The sequence below is a fragment of the Solanum dulcamara genome, chromosome 11 (assembly GCF_947179165.1).
Source record: "Solanum dulcamara chromosome 11, daSolDulc1.2, whole genome shotgun sequence".
NCBI classification, from domain to species: domain Eukaryota; kingdom Viridiplantae; phylum Streptophyta; class Magnoliopsida; order Solanales; family Solanaceae; genus Solanum; species Solanum dulcamara.
In genome coordinates, this window is record NC_077247.1 from 60,842,682 (window position 1) to 60,860,364 (window position 17,683).

At 31.2% G+C, this 17,683-nt stretch overlaps 2 protein-coding genes across 3 annotated transcripts; both read left to right on the plus strand.

The window, feature by feature from the left end:
• Nucleotides 1–7,485: 7,485 nt before the first annotated feature.
• On the plus strand, nt 7,486–11,314 carry LOC129875291 (uncharacterized). 2 transcript variants are annotated; one of them, XM_055950744.1, is made up of 4 exons: nt 7,486–7,687; nt 7,772–7,949; nt 9,026–10,477; nt 10,754–11,314. In XM_055950744.1, exons 2-4 carry the CDS (start codon nt 7,776–7,778, stop codon nt 10,787–10,789), a joined length of 1,662 nt encoding a protein of 553 aa, XP_055806719.1. In that variant the 5' UTR covers nt 7,486–7,687; nt 7,772–7,775; the 3' UTR covers nt 10,790–11,314. The 2 variants fall into 2 exon arrangements, with proteins under 2 accessions (XP_055806719.1, XP_055806718.1); XM_055950743.1 differs by having other exon boundaries at nt 7,487–7,660; nt 10,754–11,313.
• A 2,087-nt stretch (nt 11,315–13,401) lies between these two features.
• Nucleotides 13,402–14,750, plus strand: LOC129873896 (uncharacterized). Its single transcript, XM_055949083.1, has 2 exons — nt 13,402–13,730; nt 14,248–14,750. Exons 1-2 carry the CDS (start codon nt 13,455–13,457, stop codon nt 14,581–14,583), a joined length of 612 nt encoding a protein of 203 aa, XP_055805058.1. The 5' UTR covers nt 13,402–13,454; the 3' UTR covers nt 14,584–14,750.
• The last annotated feature ends 2,933 nt before the right edge of the window (nt 14,751–17,683 follow it).

A 17,683-nucleotide genomic window follows, 5' to 3' on the forward strand; every position in this document is an offset into this window, starting at 1 on the left:
ATAAATTATTTTAATGTACAAAGAGACATAGAGAAAATGCCAATGATTTAACTAATGTTTGAATATACAAAAAGTTAGAAGGAATTTTTGACAAATCTTAAAAGTATTGATAAATAAAAGTGATATACTCAAGTTTAGTCCATTAAATGGTGTTTATATTAGGAACATTATATTTTCTTTCAATTTGTTTGTCTTATTTTTTTAATTTTATTTTAAAATATTTAATTTTTTTGAAAATTCATATATATTTAATTTAAAAACATAAAATACACATTTCTTATTTACTTTTTAAAAATTAATCAAAATAATAAATAAATTAAAACGAAAGGAATATTTATAATTTTATGTATGACAAATTCAAATATTCCATTTATACCATCTCTATGGCTGCGCCTTGAATACCTAATCTTTTTCCTAAAAGGAATTTGTTTTATTTTGTTTTTTCTACAAAGCCTCCTTGAAGTATCTATATAACTCTATATAGGTTATTATCTTAATTTAAATACAAGATAAAAAAAAGATTTAAATAGAATTAAAAAAAGTTTTTAAAAAATTATCTTTTTTTTAAAAAAATAATTATTATTATTTGAATACTAAAATATTTATTAATTGGTAAGTTTATAATTAGTTAATACACATAATTATTGATATTAAAACTTACATATATATTTAATTATCATCATTTCTTTCTATATAAAATATTTATTTTAATTTCTTCCTCACTTTAAATTTTTTATTTTTTTGTTTCATTAATTTCTTATCTTTTTACTTTTGATTATTTTAAAAAAATTATGTGCATTCTTTAAAAAAATAATTAAAAAGTGTTCTTTAATTTTAATATTTTAATTTTTTTATGTTTTATTTGATTTTTTTCAATTATTTTGATATCCATTCGAAATTAAATAATTTTAAATACAAGCATTTGGAATTAAATATGAAATCAGATCAAAAAGGAAAGACAAACAAAATAAAAGGAGTAAATAAAATAAATATAAAAATAAAAGAGAAAATATAATGAATGAAGGTAAAAAAAAATTAAAAAAAGTTTGAATACAAGAATTTTTTTTTAAAATAAAAAGTACGAGTATTAACTTAACTTAAATACAAGAGAAAATAAAAATATTTAAAAATAATTAAAAACTTTAAAAAAAAATTAAAAATATATTTTTAAAAAAATTAATTAGTGACATGGCGGTAAGTGTGTACAAACACAACCAACTTACTTGATTGAAGGTGTCAGGTTTGCACAAAAGGTGCATGAAAATGCAAAAAAAAAAATGAGTTCAAAGGGGTAATAGGACCCTAGTTTAATTAAGGTTGGAATTTTGGTCATAGTTTAGGGGGTACTTATGCATTATCCCTTTTAAATTTGATCTTTATTTTTGTAGTTTTCAAGTTTATTTTGTATTTAGAAAAGATTGAACTTATCAAAATCGACCTCTTTCTCACGTAAAGAATTTTCTGAACAATATTTCTATTTAGAATAGGACTATCACGTATCACCCTTGTGATTTTTGGAAGGTCAAAATCAACTAAAATCATAGTAATAAGGAAATTGTCGATTAAGAGTTTCTCAAACAATATTCATGATTTAAATAGGTTTACCGGAATTTGATTTTCAATCCATGGGAAAAACAAAAGGAAATGATGATAAGAAGAAGATTGATTAAAGCCCAAGCTAATCCAGCAGTCAAGGGCATTTAAATGGCTAGAATATATCATGTATATGACTTGGTCAAGCACCATAATTCAACCTTTATTTAGCCTCACGAGTTAGTTATTAGTCAAGTAATAGCTTAATAAATAATATCTTTGAGTTATACTAGAAATTAATTTTCAAAAGCTGAAAAAGTAATTTTCTCCCAAACGCTTCTAAAACACAGTTCAAATACAATTGTTACCATTAAATGTAGAAATATTCCGAAATATAGAAATTGTAAGCCTAATAGATTATAAATTTGATTATTTTCTTATATATATATATATATATATATATATTCAGAATTCAACTAGAATATTTAAGAATTTGGAAAATAACAAAAAAGTGTTTTCACTTTAAATTACTCACGAAAAGTAAAAAAAACTCTAATATATCTTGATGATCAAACACAATTTCATTTTTCAATAACAATTTTTCACTTTGAAAACAAAAATTAATTTTTACAAATTTTATAATGAAAAATGAACAAACGTTGATTAAAACCGTGACTATAATTATTGAGGCCAAGTAGTTTTGGTCAATGATGGCCAGTTGGCCACTAGTGGTCTAGTTCCGTATGGCCATGCTGCTAAAATAGGTGAAAAAGGGAGGCCAAACTGTACTGAATCTTCTTTCAGGTCCAAATTTGTCTACTGTTAGACTTTAATATTCCCCCTACCTAATGTTTGCATTATTGTTTTTTAATTTCTGGTGTGCTACTTTGACCTGCTTTCATAATTTAGATCGGATATGGTGATTAATTTATTGGAACAAAATTGATTAAATATTAAAAACAATTAAAAAAAATATATTGCACGTTGTAGTTCGACTATTATATTAGAGCGCACTTAATTTTCAACTATATCAAATTACGCGAATTGGTGTATTATTTAATATAATTATAGTTTCACATAATTATGAATCGTGACTACAATTTAATGAAATTTGTTATTATATAAATATGAGGGCTCATATACAGATTTGAAAGCGAATTTAGGGGCTCATATACAAAATCTCTTAAGCAAATTTATATTATCTTTTGTATTTGTATATTTCGGGGTTCATATACAAATCTCTAAAAAATTGTATTTATATACAAAGCGAATTTAAGGGCTTATATACAAATCTTTAAAGCAAATTTATTTGTATATACATTTTCTTTGAATGTCCAATTTGTATAATGCAATAAGATATATAAAACAAAATTGGCATCGCAACTCAAACTATAGTTATAAAACGTAATTAGATAAACTGTAGCTAAAAACTCTAATAATATTTCAATCCTTTGCTATTTTTGAAAATTCCTCTATCTTAATTTCACTGCATTTAAGTATTTAACTATCAAAAAAGCAAAACGTGACGGCCTCTTCCAGACATAGTGAATATAGTATTTCTTGTTTGTTTTTACTAATACAAGTAACTTATATAATTTTAAGACACAGTGCATTCACAATTATATCGAAGCTATAGGGATTACAAAACCATGTAGATTTCATTTAAAACGTTAAAAGCTTCTTATTAAGACTCTAATTTAAATGTATTATACGTTTTCCTCTTTTTAGGAGGATAAGTTTCAAGTTAAAGCAGGAGCAAGTTAAAATTATTCTTTAACTATTTGAAATAGAGCACATATACCTTTGAATTATATTCTGGTTCAAAAATACTCTTCCCTTCATACTGTTGGCTCAAAAATACCTTTCACGTGATACTATTGACTCACTTCTACCCCTCCGTTTGACAGAATGAAATGTGACATCCCATTTGAATTAATTTACGCCATGTAAGATCTCCACATAAGCAATCCACTCCACCCCACCCCATAAATTAAAAGACTCAAATCCACCCATTAAAAGACCCAAACACATCCTTGACACCCGTAGTTATAATTTTCTTGACTCCCGTAGTTATGACTAGCACAATTAATTTACAACAGTTTTTAAGCAAACTATTAATTGGCTATTTAATTTGCTAAACTATAGTTTTCATACAGTAGACATAGTTAACGAAGGGTGATAGGTTTAATTTTCCAAAATGACAATTAAGCAAATCTGCTACCTGATCAAGTAGGTGTTTTTCTAGGAAGAAGATGGGTGCGGTCGGGCCTGAAGTGAGATGCAGAGCAACATAATCGTACGTTCAACGTGATCAATAGATGCTTGGAAAGTAGCTGAAGTGTTCTTCCTAAAGCCAGGCCAACAAGCAGGGGTGTCTTAGTGCCGCAAATTGTTACGGGAGTTGCTTAAAAACTGCTGCAAATTAATTGTGGCAGCCATAACTACGAGAGTCAAGAAAACCATAACTGCGGGAGTCAAGAATGAGTTTGAGTCTTTTAATGGGTAGATTTAGGTCTTTTAATTGATGAGGTGTGGTGGGGTGCTCATATGGAGATCCTATGTGGCGTAAATTAGCACACACATAAGATGTCACATTTCATTCCGTCAAACAGAGGGGTAGAACTGTAGAAGTGAGCCAATAGTATGACGTGAAGGATATTTTTGAACCAGAATATAATTTAAGAGTATATGTGATCTATTTCAAATCGTTAAAAGATAGATTTGGTCCTTTTCCGGTATATATACATTTTTGTTTATTCTTTAATTTGATTTTTCTTGTTTTCTTTGTGATTATTCTCAATATTAGTATTAAGGTTCTTACTTCATTCAAATGCAAGTAAGTTTTTATCCATAGACTCAATAAGATAGTGCTTCAAAATGGGGTCACGAGATGGGTATAATTAAGCACACATAAATTTGTTATTTGTGTATTTATTCTTAAACATAAATAAATTATAGTATGTGCGCAACCTCGAATTTCATGACAAAAAAATACAATTTTGAAATATGCAAAATTACATCTGAATATAGAGGAATATCTATAGCAGAAGCATATGTAAGCATTATTCAAGTACTTCAAATAAAATACTAGAAGAGAATTTTTAGACAATATATCAGGGCCAATAATTTAAGACGTGAACGTGAATGAGATAATAACTCGTTTAATTTGGTAGCCAGTAACGAAATAAGTTATTGATAAGTTCTACAATGTCTGTTAATTATTTAAAAGTAAGTTATTTATGTATAAAATTATTATAATATTCGAATTATAATTTAGAAAGCCACATAACTAATGTTATAATTAGTTATGAAGGAATTTGTGCATTATTTTATGCGAGGTAGAAGATGGAATAACTTATACATGCATAATTAATGTCTGTATAACTACTACTTGCATAACTAATATATTCATATCTACTACTTGCATTACTAATACCTATACAATTCTAGCTAGCTACCAAACGAGCTCTGAGTGCCTAGACTAACAAGTGTTTGGGGTGGACAGAGGCAGAGCCAGGATTTCATTCTAACCCTTTTCGTCGAAAAATTACTCTTATATATATAAGGTCAATTTTTCTTTGAGAAAATAGCCAAAAGCCCCCTAACTATAACCGGATTTTCAACTACACACTCAATCTTCATAAGGGTCATATCACCTCCCTGAACTGTTTAAAATTGAAATTATCACCTCCCTAAATGCTTATGTGGCAATGTGAGTGTATTTTTCTCTCTTTGAGAGAGTGAAGACCAAAAACAAATCTTAAAACTTTATTTTTCCCTTTTGTCCTTATTTTTCATCTTACTTTTAATTTTTTATAAAATATTTTTATAATACATTTGACTTTTTGTTAACATAATTTTTTTTAATTTTCTCTTTTATTTTCTTCTCCTTACGTTTTTCCTCTCTTTCTCCTCAACTCAATACTCACCCACTACCATCTCCTGCACCTTGAACCACCACTACCACAACAGCCCCATCAACTCATCATCTTGTAATAATTTTTCATGATTTGCCTTACCATTATCCACAACTAACACTATAAATTACTATTAAAAGCATCAAATAATTATTAAAATAATTACTCATGTTATCCAAAAAAATCAAATCGTCATTAGTTTCATTGCTCTAAAAAGAATTGCACAGAAAAGAGACAAAAGAACCATAAGAAGAAAAAATGGAAAATGAATAAAAAAAGAATAAATTTATTGGACACCTTCCATCATAAAATTCATTTAATTACTAAAGTTTTTTTAAAAAAAAATTATCAAAGAAATTCAGCCAATTAAAATCACCATGACTGTAAAACAATTTTTTTGATCAAGAATTTCATAAAGTAAGCTAAAAATGAGTTATGGGGTATATGATATGGGTCTTCGTCCATTTTATTTTTTTTTCATTTTATCAATCTCATATTAGATCAAAATCAACACCATTAATCTACTTCCTCGCCGGAAAAGAAATTTCAACGCAATTTTTTTTCTCTTTTCTTTTAGTTATTCTATAAAAATTTTGGATCAGTAACATTCATCAACTTCAGATCTTATCTTCAATTTGTATTATTGTTTGGCGAAGATCTAAGAATTTAACCATCGGCAACTCGTAAATAAAGTATTGCAAATTTGGTGTGATGAAGACAAAGAAGGAACACAATAAAAAATATTAAGAGGAAAAAAAGACAGGTAATTAAACTCATTAAGGTGCTTGAAGGATGATATAAAGTGATTAAAAAATAAAAATGAAGAAGGGAATGAAAAACAAAAGAGAGAAAAAAAAAGAAATAAAGTAAGAATAAAGATGAAAAATTGGATAAAGAACGAAAAAAAAAATATAAAAAACTTAAAATGACATCTGGCAGCGAGTGTACATTACTACATGTTAAAAAAGTGATTTTCTAATTTTAGGGTGGTATATATTCTGAATTTTAAAAAATCGGGGGGTAATAGAACCCCGAAATATATAAGTGTATAGTTGAGAATTCGATAATAAATTGGGGGGACATTTGACTATTTTCTCTTATGTATATATAGTATGTATTAAATCTCCTTAATTTCTTTGTATATTTACTTTTTTATATTTTGAATAGTCTTGGTAAAAAATATGGTCCCACTACTGATGATGGAGTGTTAAGTAATTCTTCACCCATAATCAAACTTTTAGGTCAAATTATGTGTATGAAATAGCTAATGACAGAAAGCGCTTACCTCCGATATGAAATTTTCTAATACGAATTCAAATTTTGTCAAATTTAATCAAATCTCAAAATTTGTAGAACACCAAATAAGAGGGAAAAAAGTGTCGAATTTGATAAATGAAAATTGTTACTTTTTAGAAGAATGATCGCGTAAAGAAATTGTGTAAGAGCCCGTTTGGATGGGCTTAAAAAATAACTTATATGTATGAAGTGCTTTTAAAACTTTGAAGTGCTGAAAGTTATTTTTATAAATAAGTAGTTGAGTGTTTGGATAAAAGTGCTTATGTTGAAAATAAGTGTTTGAATTTTAGGGTTAAAAGAATAAAAAAGGTAGTTTGAGAATTTAGCTAAAATATAAGGGATATAAAAGTAATTTTCATGGTCAAACAAAATGGCTTTAAGTACTTAGAAAAAAAAAAGTTAGAAATCCTAACTTTTCATTTTTGACTAGAAGCAGGTAGTAACCTAACCTTTAAGAATTTGTTCAAGGGCTTTAAAAATTTTATGACTTAAAGTTAGCATTAGTCAAACACGTCAAAAAGCTAAAAAGAGGCTTATAAGTTGGTTTGACCAACTTAAAGTCCATCCAAACGGGCTCTAAGTATATTATTTTTAAATCTCTTACATTTAAAATTAAAAATCTGTAGTAAAAAAAATATAAATAAAAAATAATTTTGCAACCTGTTTAGGAGGGTTGTAATTCAAAATTTGAAAATTTTCAAAAACATTCCGTGTCTGGATGGTCCCACCTTCTCATTTTATGCGCGCTTTTCGACTTGTACCATATACCAACCTGTAACTGAAAAAATAAAAATGTGATAATTGCAAGCGTCGATTCGCTTCACACCAGAATCACCCACATTTGCCTTTTCACTTCACTGCAAACCCCCATGGATGAGCTACAGAAGCAGAACTGACATTTTAAATCATTAAATGTGAGATCTTTCGAAAACAACCTCTCGGTAAAATACAATATACAATTGGATGCCCTTTTTTATTTTATTTTTAACTATTTGTTTGATCGGTATTGATTTGGATTAATGTAGAAAAATGGAGGCTGTGAAGAAAGCATATGCGGAGATAATTTTGAACATGGCAAAGGAGGCGGCAGCTCGTGTTATGGCATCGGAACAAAAAGCCCTGAAGTTTCAGCAGGATCTGCATTCTACAAAAGAGGAAGCCATTCGAATGCTGCTTCGTTTGAAATTAATGATTGATGCTAAGGTAATATCCAACTTGTGAATATTTATATTAAGCTGCCTAATTGTTTGATTGATTGAATTTTGTTTGGTTTTACGACTTATTGTGTATCTTCACTTGTATTGAATTTAACTTTTGTTTTTATGCAACTATACATTAAATGATAATGTTAGTAAGACATTACTACTAATAGTTTCAGGAAACTAAATTCAATTAATGTAAAAAACGAATTCAAATTTTTGGCACATTTGAGATATTTTAACTACATAATTCCACTAAATATCTGTCATCTCCCACATGACGAAATTGAATACTCTTTGCAACACAGACATTAGATTTTTCTTTGCACTATTCCAGAAGTTCTTTGTATAATGAGTGGTCCATGAGTTTTATCTGTCTAAAGGTATATTTTTCTCCATCTCTTTTGTTGTGTAAGACACTTGAACAAAGGCTTCAATCGATAAAATTGCAATTGTTTGTTTCTGTTAGGTTTCCTCGATCTATAGGAGAGTAATGGTATATATTTTTCTTTCCACAAGATTGATTGGTTTGCTTGATCCACCAAAAGATATGACCTTTAGAAATTTTGTTGCAAATGTAGTATTTTACTGGACAGAACTCACAACAGATTGAGTGCTGTATCGGCAATGTTCATCACAATAACAGAGTATTAAAACTTTAAGTTGCGTGGAAACTAGGCTTGATTTTATAAGGAAAGTCAAGAGGAATTTAAAGCTTTCACTGTGTCCAAGACAAGAATTTAAAGCTTATTTCTTGTACAGATATAATCCATTTTCTATAATTAATGGATTTAAACTGTTAAAAGTATCACAACTTAAAATTACGAGGTGCTAGTAACGTAGCTAGACACAGCTTCTTCCCTTCAGAAATCGGAGACTAGATCAGCATGGCAGTAGATTCCTTTTTGGATCTAAGTGAACCCCATTTGGTGAAATAATTGTAGTACATACATATCTGTCTATTGGTTTTGTATTCTGGGAAGTGGTTTTTATTGAATGACATGATAGAATATCCTAGCAGAATGTTGATTTCCATATTTCACAGTTTAAAGAAACTGATCTGTCTAACCTTAAATGCAGACAACTGAAGCTGAGAGTTTGTCTCAAAATCAGCAAAGAAGAATTGATGAATTAGAAGCTCAGCTTAATGAAGCTGAAGGGCTGATAATTGATCTTAGAGCAGAATTAGATGATGTGCATCAGAAATTGAATGAAGCGAAAAATAAGCCTCTCCATCACCTGAGACCACATGGAAGAGAGGATTTGGTTTATCACACCAGTATCATGTCCAAGTCAAATCTAAGTAATTTAGAGTCGTTAAAATTCCCTACTGAATTGGGATCCAATGTCTGCAAATCAGCAGACATGTCAAAGATAGCATTGTGCAATTACTCAAAGGACAATCTTAATGAGCCAGAGATTTATCAAAATGGATGGTGTGCAATAGAGATGAACTTAGCAGAGGAGAGATTGAATTCTGGAGATGATCCAAGTTTTCCCACTAAAGTTATACAGGTCACTGAACCAAGTGGACGAGATGCTGATGCACATATTGTACCATCATCTAAAGCTATGAAAGTAGAGAATTTAGTTGGCGAAGAACCACTTAAGGGCCATGCCTCTATGCAGCGATCCTATACATTCCGAGGAAAAAGGCGAAGAAAAGCTCGATATGGCAAAACCAAAAATAGCTTTTGCAAGGCTCGTTGTAATAAGCTCGCGTTGTCTCAACGACCTTTGGCAGCAATTTCTCGTTGTTCTGCAAGATACGTGCGCACAGACACTTTGTATGACAGTCCTAATAGTCCTTCCACCAATTCTGAGAGAAATAATGTAGCAGGAAGTTCTTTTGTATCAGGTAAACAAGAGCCACAAAGCAAGGGTCTAACCATTAGTGTTTCTCATAGAAGCATTAGGAAAAGACGCGCCAAATACCTGGACGTTAGTTGTCCTCCATCATTGTCACATACCTCCCTTTCTAATCAGCCAATGAAACCTGGTCTGCAATGTCCATCTTTTCCTAATAGCAAGTCCGATGAACCTGAATGCACTGTGAAACCCACTAAATTAGGAGGTGAAGGTTGTATTGAAGAGGGTACTGGTTTTCAAGAGGCATCCTCAGGTTCCACCTTAAAAAACAAGATTCGTAGAAAGTTTGCATGTGCAGATAATGATGCAGATGAGGACGACAAAGAATTGATAGATGTCTCAGTGATGGCAGAGGAGGGTGATGGTCAACCGCTGCTTAACTTTGGCATGTTACCAGTTGAATCTGTCCTTGAAGATACCAAAGCATCTGAAGGAAGTAAGGAATCAAATCTTCAAGGTAACAATATGACACCTCTCAAGTATACGTTCAGCAGGAAGCGTAAGAAGGGTAACTTGTTGACCCCAAATGAGAACTCTTCTCCAGAATGCTCAGTGAAGAAAAGGTCTGTAGAGATAGAAAACATTGATCCAAGATTGAAGGATTCAAAAGTGTTAAAAGATTCGCCTTTAAGAAGTAAACATTTGATGCAAGTTGCTCATCAGGTTAGTAATAGTAAAACTCAATAATTTAGAGATTCCATATTCTTTGCTCCGTCATGAATGGTGCTTACAGTCTATACTGTATTCTGATGACACATCTAAGATAAGTTGAGATTCCAACATCCCAAGTCCCATAATTGTTGTTCAGTTCTTGTCCTCATCTACACGATTGGGTTCATGTATTGAAACATAATTATATTGTGCTTCTATTATTTTCTAATAATAGCTTTGTTAGATGTCTGAATTTTATGACAATCTTTTTTTCCTCCAATCTTGCAGCTTATCTCTCTGTCTGGAAGAAGCTGGTGGCAGTAGTTTTGCAGTCTCTATAGATATTGAAGAACGTAAATTTATAAGGCTTTTGAGAATGTAGTTGCATATTTATTCAATTTTCAGGTACAACAGCAATGGCTTAATATATAGTTGAAGAGCTGTTCTTTCCCATCTCTGGCGGATCATCGTGTAATTATCCTGGCAATATGATAGTTGAGCTGTTTCCTAAAAGTGCCATTATCTATTGCTTTCTTCTTTCTTTAGAGAGTTAATACAGCTAATTGTCTCCAAGTGACATAATGGGTTTCAACTTACTGAAGTCAATTTGGCTTTAGTCGAAAGCTGTCCGTGACAAACTTCTTTTGGTACAAGCAAAGTAGTGAACCTAATGTTTGCTTGCTTGCTTTCAAGAAACATAAGTTTACATAATAATGAGTAGTTTCTCTCGACAGAATTTTCTTCATTTTGGTGTTTTATTTGTGGAAGATGTTATATTACTCTTTCAACTCTTTAATAAATGGTAATTCAGCAGCCAGTTTAGAAATCTCTTTATCTTCAGTGCAAAACAGTGAGTTTAAGGCGACAAGCTATTCAAACTTAGCTTAACGACTGTTGAAGGAAACAGCCATAAGGGGCATGTGTAGTTTTTTCATTAACGTGATGTTTAGGTTAGTTTGGATGCACCTTGATTTATAGATGGGAAGATTTTACCTAACAATTTACCAAGATTTGAACCTTATTAATTTTCATGATTTTTTATTTTTTTTGGTTCACCATTCACTGTTCAGTACCCACATTGGAGCTCGGCTAATACATATTCAAGCTAGGTAGGGCCCCATTTAAGGGTACCGCTCCCTACCTACCAAGGGATTTTCGAACCGAAGACCGCTGGCAAATTCCACCATTTCCCCAGCTTGAATCTCGCTCAATCCATAAACACGTGCAATCCCATCTTCAAGATCACTCGACCGATTTCTCTACTTAAGGAAGAAAGTATAGTTATAGTAATTGCCTTGTCTTATCCAAATGATAGTGCGTTAACAAAGTAACATGGTTGACCTAAACAAACAAAATATGTTTGGATAGTAATAGTGATGATGTGCACATATCGGACATCAGTGGGGTTCCAATTGTGTTAAATGGTAAACATCAAAAGGACGTTGGCGTGCCTTTAGACTCCTCATGTCCAGTGACACATTCCATTCATTTCTCTTTTCACCATTGGATTCCCTTCCCATTCAATTTTTGAATATTGGTAGACATTAATGCTCGAATTATCATTAATTAATACTTGTCATTTCACCTTTTATAGTTGTTCTACTTATCAATTTACAACTGATCACTTATCGAAAGTATTGTACAGATGAAAGATTTCACAACAGAGTTGAAAAACATTCTAATGCCAGTTTTCTTTTTTGGGTTTTCACCCGTTGCCCGGTATCTACATTAGAGGCCTGAAAATGATCTGAATTAGTATATTGTAAGGCCCATTATGAAAAAGACGTGCCAGATAAAATGTTGAATCGAACCAGGAAAAAAAACGAAATCAATTCAAATGTGGAGATGAAAGTAAAATAAGAATGGTTACGGCAGAGAAAAGGCCTAACATTATAGAGGGGTTGAAGTGGTGATTAGTACTACTAGACTAGAATAGATCAAGAGAATATTCGAAAGCATCAGCTTATAATTAGAATATTTGGACTAATTATGTCACATTTTGAGTGTCTAGACGGTATTCAGGAGCAGATGACAAACATCTTATGTTACTATCATTTTTGGTGATAAACAAAGATGTTCTATTCTTTCTAGGCAACTTCAAATTTATACAAGGAGGAGGAAATTCAATCATGAACCTAGATTTTCAATTGGAAGCTTAAGTTAATCTAAAAATCGTTTGTTAAAACAAATCTTCTTTCCTAGAATAATTTTATGTTAAAAATCTCATCAGATTAAGGAGGAAAATTCAAATAGATGGGTGGCCGCCCGAAACATAATATGATCTCACCCTAACAGGCAGGGGTGGATCCAGTTACACTATTTAGAAATTTTATATGGTTAATTTATTTATTTTATGCATGTACATTGAATCTCCTTCGATTATCAGTAAGTATTGTGGTGGAAAGATAAGTATACTCCATCATCCTTAAGCAGAAAGCTGGGTATCAAGTCCCCTTAGATACAAAATCACCTTTGTTAGGGATTTAGTCGGATTTCAATATGAAAATAAAAAAAACTCTCCTTTAATTTCTTCTTTATCTTTTTTTTATTATTGTTCTAATGAAAATTCTGAATTCGTAATCCTCAAGTTTAAAATGCTCTGGTAACATTTTAATGGTAAAAGCCGGTGCACGCCTGTAATTTTTAAAAAGCCAAACAGTAAGAAACAATCAGTAGGAGGAATGATAAGAAAACAAAAGCGGAGGAGAGTGCAGAGGTTTGTGTGAATAGCAGACGAGAATGTTTCCTTGTCCCTTAAAAACACTCTCTCTTGTCACATCACCTTATCATTAAACTATGACCCACCCACCCACACAAGCTTGAAATCCAGTGGCATTTCATGTAAATATACCCCAAATTCATGTGTTATTTTACCCTTGTCCCCTCTCTATAAAAATCCCCATCTTGGCAAATAGCAACTCACTAAGTCAAATAAAATAAAGAGCTTTTAACATTGTGTTTTATTTTTGGCACTTCCCATCAAATAAAAATGGTGATGGTAGTAAGAATGGAGGAAAGAAAGAAAGAAGATCAATTACAAGCAGTATGGTTTGCAGCTGGAGTGGCTGCTTTAATGGCATGTTTAGAACGTGCAATTTTAGTTTCCTTTGTGGAACAATGGCGAGTTATAGCATTCCTTGCTCTTAATCTCTTGCTCTTAGCTATTCTTTTTACATCTACAAATACCACTCCCACAACTCCAACTGTGGAAACCTGCCCACAAAGCATCAGCACCAATGCTACTACTACTGAATCCAAGATTGAGGTGAGAAACATGTTCCTATTTCATCCGAAAGCTTAGTACAATATAGGTGTTTAACCACGAATTCGATGATATATAATTGGAAAAAGTAATATTTGAAAAAAAGTTGAAAAATGAAATTCGAAAATTAAAGTTGTGTTTACTTCAAAAAGGGAACTTTTTTACTTTAAAATTGACTGTAAGGTATATGACCAACATTTTATTATTATTTTTTTTGAAAAAACAAACAAACTAGTTGAACATCCAAACGGGCTTTTAACGTTATATCTTCAATGCCTCTCCTTGTCTAATTCTTTTGATACGGGACAATTTGCGTGCATCTCTATTACCTTTAATTAAGGTTAGGACAAATGAAAGGAAATCACTAGTGTTTCTTTTGGTCTTTGCTCAGATTTAAATCTGAAACTTCATATATACTCTATAATTCTTAACCCACTTCATTGACCTATAAGTCACACCCTTAAAATTATTATAGTGGGTGCATATTCTTATAATTTATTTATTATTTTGTTTTAAACAGGAAAAGGGAGACGTGAAAGAATGCAAGAAACCTTTGGTGCCTTGTGTAGCAGATATATCAGAAGAAGCAATTAGAAAGGATGTCAAAGTGGAGTATCCAATAACAGACAAGAGGGAAAACAAAGAAGAACAAGTATTAGATGATTCAATAGAAGAGGCTCAGCAAATTTCAATGGAGGAGTTGAATGAAAGAGCAGAGGCATTTATAGCAATGTTCAGACAACATTTAATATCTGATGCAAAGGCTTATAGTTATAGCAAAAGCTGCAGAATTAGAACTTCTATTTCACTCAAAGGAGGTGACAAAAACTTATCTAAGCGTAGACCCATTTATTAATTAAATTAAATTAGGCCAACTATTCTAGTTGACAAAAAAAATAATAATAATCAAGATGGTTCTTTTCATTCAAAAGCATTTTTTACTTGTGTAATGCTCAAGATTTTCTGAATAGAAAGACCTAGCTTGATCTTTAGTTACAAAACACTTTTTGTTCTATATTTTTTTAAAACTATAGTTTTAGAAGCAATCAAACTTTTGGCTTGTTATTCACAATCTAATGACAATATATAAATTCATTAAGAATGTAGTTTTATTACATGTATGCACTTTAATTTGTTTCAAACATTGAGTAGCAACCAAGCTTTTCTCTTCTTGTTCGACGGCGAATTTTGAATCTAGAGATGGTAAATTCATAATAAGCATAATCTTATTAGAGTATATGTGTATACATTAATTTTTTGTGTGCGTATTCTTACGAATTCTGAATCTAGAAATGGAAAATTCATAATTAGCATAATCTTATTACAATATGTGTATACTTTAATTTTTGTGTGAGTATATGTTCATAATTCAATGCAGAAAACAAAAGGCTCTTTGTCCTTAAAAGAGCAATGATTTAAGTTAGACAACTTTAAAAGGAGATGATTAGTAGTGTCCTTTTACTTTACAGTAAGCATGAGACTAATTAATTAAGTACAAAACATTTGCATTGCACCTATTATAGTGTGGCCTGCAGTAAAAACAGCACGCGCAATGCTAGTTTCTTGGTTCTCTACACTACTCAATTGATCCAAATGAGTATTTTTATTATTCATTTGATGAATCTTTTTGCATAACTAGCTTGGGTATATCTTCCATCTAAATGGATGATAACTGTTGGATTTAATTTTAAAGAAAAATATCCACTAGATGGCGGAAAATAAAAGAACACACGTATTATTTGAAAGACTCTCATCCATATCTTTCTCACACTTCTTGGAGTGCGACCCTTCTCCAAACCCTGCTGCTTTGCATTGGACTACCACTCTTTTTACTCTCATTGATATCTAGCCTTAGTGGCTAAGTCGTTGGCGCCTGTCTTTAGAAGAAAAAAACTATTACTTTGGAGAAGAGGGACAATGGAATTTGAACTCTTAACTGATATCAACTCTTTACTCACAAGGGTATAAGGCCTATAATTGGGCCCAAATTATAGTCTTATCTATTCTAGGAACAGTCTTATTGGGCCTAAATGTTAAAGTCCTACTGAACCCTCTTTCATCAAAGTGTAGCTTAACCATTTATAAGTCACCCCAAAGTTGACACTTTTTGTCATTAGTCTATGAACCAAAATGGTTGTTGGTTGAAAGCTACTGTAGGTGCCCCCCCCCCCCCCCCAAAAAAAAAAAGAAAAAAAAAAGAAGAAGTAACAGAGATTTTTCATTAGAAGAAAAAAAAAGACTTTCCAAATTTATAGTTGTTAAGAGCAAAATATGAAGTTTATAATTGTGATCATCCAAATATAAAAATGTTCTGTTATTTCTTAAACAACTAATTAAAAAAAATAGTATAACATAAACTCTGACGAAAAAATTTATACTATTTAATGAACGAAATTGTACCAGTAGATGCATAATAATGAGTAGTCGGGACCCAACTAGATTTCTGCCAGCGAAGAATATATCGTCCTAAATTTGGAACTACCAACATGAACATCCCAGCCTAGTTTGCATTAAATCATCAACCAGGACCTTTTCTATTATTGCCAACAAATTAAATTTCGAAAGTCTATCCTTCTTGTTCTTGTTTATCAAATAACAAAAAAAAATTAAAAAATATATGGAGGGAATAAAGGGGAGATGTGGGTGTATTTTTTTTTCCCCCAAGTGGATGTGAGTTGACTAACATTATAAAAGAAGGGTGGAAGCAACAAGTATTTATTAATTTCAAAAAGGAAAACTCACATTTCCATACCACTTCCTGACTTTTTCATATATAGTAATCGAGGGTTCAATGTTATTATTGTAATTTTGGCCAACATACAAAATAAGACTTTATCATCGTGGAGAAAACTCAATAAGATGTCAGATAAGCGAAATATACGAGACAATTAGCACTATATTTTATTCTAATAAATTTCTACTTATCTTGCTTGTACGCTAGTATGCTTAGAAAATGGGGACAAGTCAAGCTAAGTATAAATTTAATGTTATTTATAATTTACTCTCCTATTATTATATCAGAGCGGCTGAAGGGTAAGACTACTAATGTCATTGGCTTAAAGCCTCAAATACTAAAGGAATCATAGATATTATACTATATTATTATTATTATATATAATATATATAAAGTTATTATTTTTTCAATTTGGTTGAGGTTGTACAAAACAAATGAGCGGTAAAATAACGTTAAACTTTTTCTATCTCATTAGTATATTTACCTCTCTCTTCAATTTTCATTTTTCCTTCTTCGAATGTATTAATTTCTTTTTCATGTTTTTGACAATTTTCCTTTCCAATTTCAACTCAATTATCTGAACTATCTATATGTATTTTGTCATGTTTGATTGATTTGCGAATCAAAATTTTGTTTGAGTGACTTTAGACCATCAATTCGATTGATCCGTCTCTAAATATTACTATATGCAGAAGAAGTATTCTCACTATGAAGAAAAAAAGTCGTACGTTTCCGGAAAGAACGGTGTCAGTCCAAATCAAAGCTATAATTAATTCTGGTAGAATGTCACAACCTAAGAAAACTACTGATATTTATATGTCGGAAGTCGACATCACCGTCTTTAAATGTAAATCATACATTTCATTTAAGCAATCCAGGTCCTCTACTTCTCAATGGACCATTTTTACTTATTCACATCCCTGAGCCAAAGGTCATCTTAATATTCCACCTACCGTTTGGTACTTAAAAAGGTACAAAAAATCCTTGTTGCAGCACGGAAGACACTAACAAATGGCTTCAAATTTCAACCAAATGACGATTGCAGGACTCTTCTCATATGAATAAATCACGGTTGGGTGGGCGGCAATTTAGGTTGGAAAAAAAAAGAATTAAACTTCAAAAAATTCCATGTCAAGAAGGATGAATCTGTCACATCATATAACTGGCTGATAATTTCTAACGGACCTGGAAAAGAAATTGTTTACCTCAATCTATTTAGGAT